Source organism: Simochromis diagramma, unplaced genomic scaffold (genome assembly GCF_900408965.1).
Source record: "Simochromis diagramma unplaced genomic scaffold, fSimDia1.1 OVJJ01000552.1, whole genome shotgun sequence".
NCBI classification, from domain to species: Eukaryota; Metazoa; Chordata; class Actinopteri; order Cichliformes; family Cichlidae; genus Simochromis; species Simochromis diagramma.
Window position 1 is genome coordinate 77611 of NW_024387198.1, and position 4004 is coordinate 81614.

At 43.3% G+C, this 4004-nt stretch overlaps 1 protein-coding gene across 1 annotated transcript; it reads left to right on the plus strand.

Annotated features, from left to right (window-relative positions):
* Nucleotides 1-1392: 1392 nt before the first annotated feature.
* Nucleotides 1393-1905, plus strand: LOC120745403 (protein RIC-3-like). Its single transcript, XM_040050231.1, has one exon. The coding sequence runs from the start codon at nucleotides 1393-1395 to the stop codon at nucleotides 1903-1905; it is 513 nt and encodes a 170-aa protein (XP_039906165.1).
* The last annotated feature ends 2099 nt before the right edge of the window (nucleotides 1906-4004 follow it).

Genomic DNA, 4004 nt, shown 5'->3' on the forward strand with positions numbered 1-4004 from the left:
GCTCGTAGCCGAAAAATAGCTCTACTTTGTTGTCTGGGTCAACTTTTCTTGCGACAGACAGAGAGAGGCGTTGAAAGGCTGCTCCAACGGAACTTGTTGTTTTCGGAGGAAAACACGAACACAGTGTACAGTCGAGTCTTAACAGCTTACTTACAACTGGGCTCGTCAGGCTCTCTTCTTGGCTGCAGTGGTTATTATTATATTTACATGCTTCCAGCTCCCGTTTCTGCTCGATGACTGCTCGTACCTTTCCTTTTTCTCCCTCCTCGCGCTCACAGACACATAACGTGTATGGCAGTCCATTCTCCCAGCAGCACGGACTACACTGAACATGATGCTACATTCTTTAGAGCTATGCTTGTAGCATTCTGCCTGTTAGCTTAGCACAACAACAACAACAACGAAAAGGCGCTCTCTCACCCAGGAAACACACAGTCGCAGAGAGAGAGAGAGCGTCGCCCTGTAACCATGGCAACCGCAACGCTGCCGCCTGGAACAAAAGAACGTAGCTGTCAAACAAAACCCAAACAGTCCTGACCCGCGACAAAATGAAACAGGAAAGTACCCCAGTGTAATCCATTTATTTCAACAAAGTAACTGTATTCTGAATACCAGCTTTTTAAACGGTAACTGTAACGGAATACAGTTACTCATATTTTGTATTTGAAATACGTAACGGCGGTACATGTATTCTGTTACTCCCCAACACTGTATACAGATATTTTATACCATCAGGGCTTAAATTTAATGACGGCCCCTCAACGTCAGATCCATTTCATACATAGGTCAGATCAAAACCACAATGACTTTTAACAAAGTTTAAAAAGAACATTGTCCCGCTGGACCCGCCTACTATCCTCGGAAACGTAAAATGATTGGCTAGAATCTAAAGTGTATCACAGCTCAGGAAAAAAAAGCACCGAAATGTGCGCTGCTTTTCGGTCTGGTTACTACCGTTTATGTCAGAACCGGTGCCATCATGGTACCGGACACCGGTACCCATCCCTACTGCTCGTAGACTTAAATTACACCTTTCTTGGCTGCTACTTCAAAGCACATTGTGCGCTGTCTGTCCTGCGTGCTGCACAACAACATTGAATATTTAGTATTTACTGCTGTTTACACTTAGCTAGATTAATGCGATGGTGTTGTGTTTAGTATGTTGCTTTGTTTTTTGCTTGTTTTCTATTCTTCTCCCAACAGGTGATCCAGGAGATTTTTTTCTCCTCCTTTCTCACTGTCCCTCTCCCCTTCTGTTTTTCTTTTCCTTCCCCTTTCTCTCTCTCCCTTTCCTATCCCTCACTCATGTCTGTCCCGTCTGTAACAACTGAAAAAAAAACAAACAACAACAACAAAAAAAACAAAACAAGACGAGGCAGAAAGTACAACCTGATGACTCAAGTGATACCCTTATATGGCTTTGGGATCCTTCTTTACATCCTTTACATCATACATAAGCTGACATGTAGGGGGAAGGCTAATAAACCAGGGAAGAACTCTGCAGTAACCGTGGGAACCAGGAAGAACACAATCACTGCTAATGAGGTTGCCAGGCTGCAGGAGAGACTTCTCCAACCTGAAGAGATGATGGAGAGGATTGTGTCCAGGAGGAACAATAGTTCTGGGAGTGGTAGACGAAGGAGGAGTAAAACCACCACGTCAAAAAAGGAGGAGAAATTACTCAGGCAGCTGAGACAGATCACACAGCTTATTCAAGAGAGCAGATTGGAGGGAGCCTCCCCAGAGATGGAGGCCGAGGAGGTCCCATACGGTGCAGACTGGGAAGGTTACCCAGAGGAGACCTACCCAGAGTATGATGAACCCTGCCTCAGACGTGGGTTTAAGACGGTTAAACTAGAGGAACCTGTCATGGTTCGGATTTTGAGGAAGAGACTACGACTGTGATATAGTGAATGTCAGAATAGTGATTTTATTATACATATGTACATATGGGGAAGATGAGCAGTACAAGGCTCTAAGCGCTGATCTCCCCCGAACAGTTTCTTCACAAGGGTTTTATTACAATGATGACGTCAAGTCACATGATCGGTATCAGTCAGGGAGAACTCAGAAAGTTCCCCTATATGGCCTCCAGATGTGTGTGTGTGTGGTGTGTATCTCTATTCGTGTCTATTGTGTGTGTATGTCAAACAGGGCCTGTTCAGAGAGTTTACCTAATATGGACATAAACTGCTACTTTAGAGAAAAACAAGTGTGTAATACATTGTGCATTTTGTGAATAGTGTAGGTCTCAGAGAGACTGTCCTAAGACGACCTTTCTGTTCTTATTAAGTGTGTGTGTTGTTACAGGCCGGCGTACGTGCAGAACTGAACATAGAACTAAGGCAGGGTCCAACAGGACCCACAAGCTTCTGAGTGGTTACAGAACTGTGAAACAGCTTTAAGCAAATAACAAGAATAGTACAGAACAACAGTAGACTAATTAAAGTACTGATAATCTGTGTAGATTAATATTCTAGTCAAAGTAACCTAGATGTGATTCAAAGATTATTCTGTCAACTGGTTCAACAATGGTAAATGATTAATGATTGATACTTCTGATTATAACTGTGATCATAAGAATACAAAATAAAATATCTCCTGGTCACTCTTTCTATTTTCTTTCTATTCTTTGAATCTTTGGGCTGAAGGAAGGACAATACTCGGTGTATAAATGCTCAATCAACAATCATTTATTTCCATACAATTCAACACTTAAGAGCATAAGAACCATCATGATGGGGAGAGCTGCCTGAAGAGGGTCACAGCAAGTCTCAAAATGGTGACGGGTTGCTCAGCTTTTTATAGTCTCTAGTGGCCCCCATCTAGTCGTAAAAGCCAAAACATCACATTCTTTCTCTGTTACAGCGCCTAAGTTATGACCTCGGCAGTTGTCTCTCTGCTTTTCTGTAAGGTGGGGGTATGGAATGTGGTCTGTCTATCTCCCCTGTCTTAGACACAGAGACTCCTGCTTACAATCTTCTCCCCATGATTCAACAGTCAAGCATGTAATACATTCACAGCAGATCAAGGATACAGAGTGATGCACACTTATCTAATAAACCTTTATGTGAATATGTTCTGTTAACTCAAAAGTATAACGAGAACTAAACTACATACAGATCACACACTCTATATTAAAGGGTATAATATGATCTACAGCAGTATTCCAATTCAACTACTTTGATTACATATATAAGGTAACATATAATAACAGAATAATCTAACAATTCCCCCTTTTGATCTCTGAAAGAGATCACTTACAACATGCACACCAGGGTCACAAGGTCCAGTTCTTCTTGGTCCTGAGGCCCTCTGTCCCCCTTTAACGGGTGGACCATATGTGGGATGACCTCTGTGTTCACGCAGTTCAGATGTAAGCAAAGTTAGATTTACGACCATAACAGCAGTTACAGATGACACTCCCATCACTCCCCAATTCTCCCACAGCTTTATTTTGGTGCTCCAGTTTTCCACTCCCATTTTAATGCCCCCCTTATACCTTTCAAATGTACTTAGACTAGAACCTCTGTCTAAGGGGCTTTTAACCTTTATTTTTATTGCTGCAGCTACCAGTGTCTTCCAGTTGGGTGATTCTCAGCTTCTTTCTTCGACCTCCGGGGTTCGACCACCCTTTAGTCATTGCACAGTTCTGGGGATTATTCTGCCCCGATTTCAAACAAAGATCTGTGTGTTTTGGGATCACCGCCGTGTCCCCCTTTTTGCCAAGAGCCTCTCGAACCTCGTTGGTCTGGTGTTCCTGGTTTTCGCCAACCCCTTCATGGTTATTGCTGTGTTTGTGGGATCCATCTTCTCCAGGAGCCCAAACGCCATGACACTTGACCCCAGTTGCTGTCTCGGCAGTCCTACATCTGTCTCTGCTGTGAAGGGTCCTCACCTCTCCGTGTCCCCGTCTGGGTCTGTTGGGCCTTTCTTTTGCAAGAGAACAGAAAAACAACAAACACCATGCTCTCTCCGAGCCTGATAAATCTAATATTGTTAGC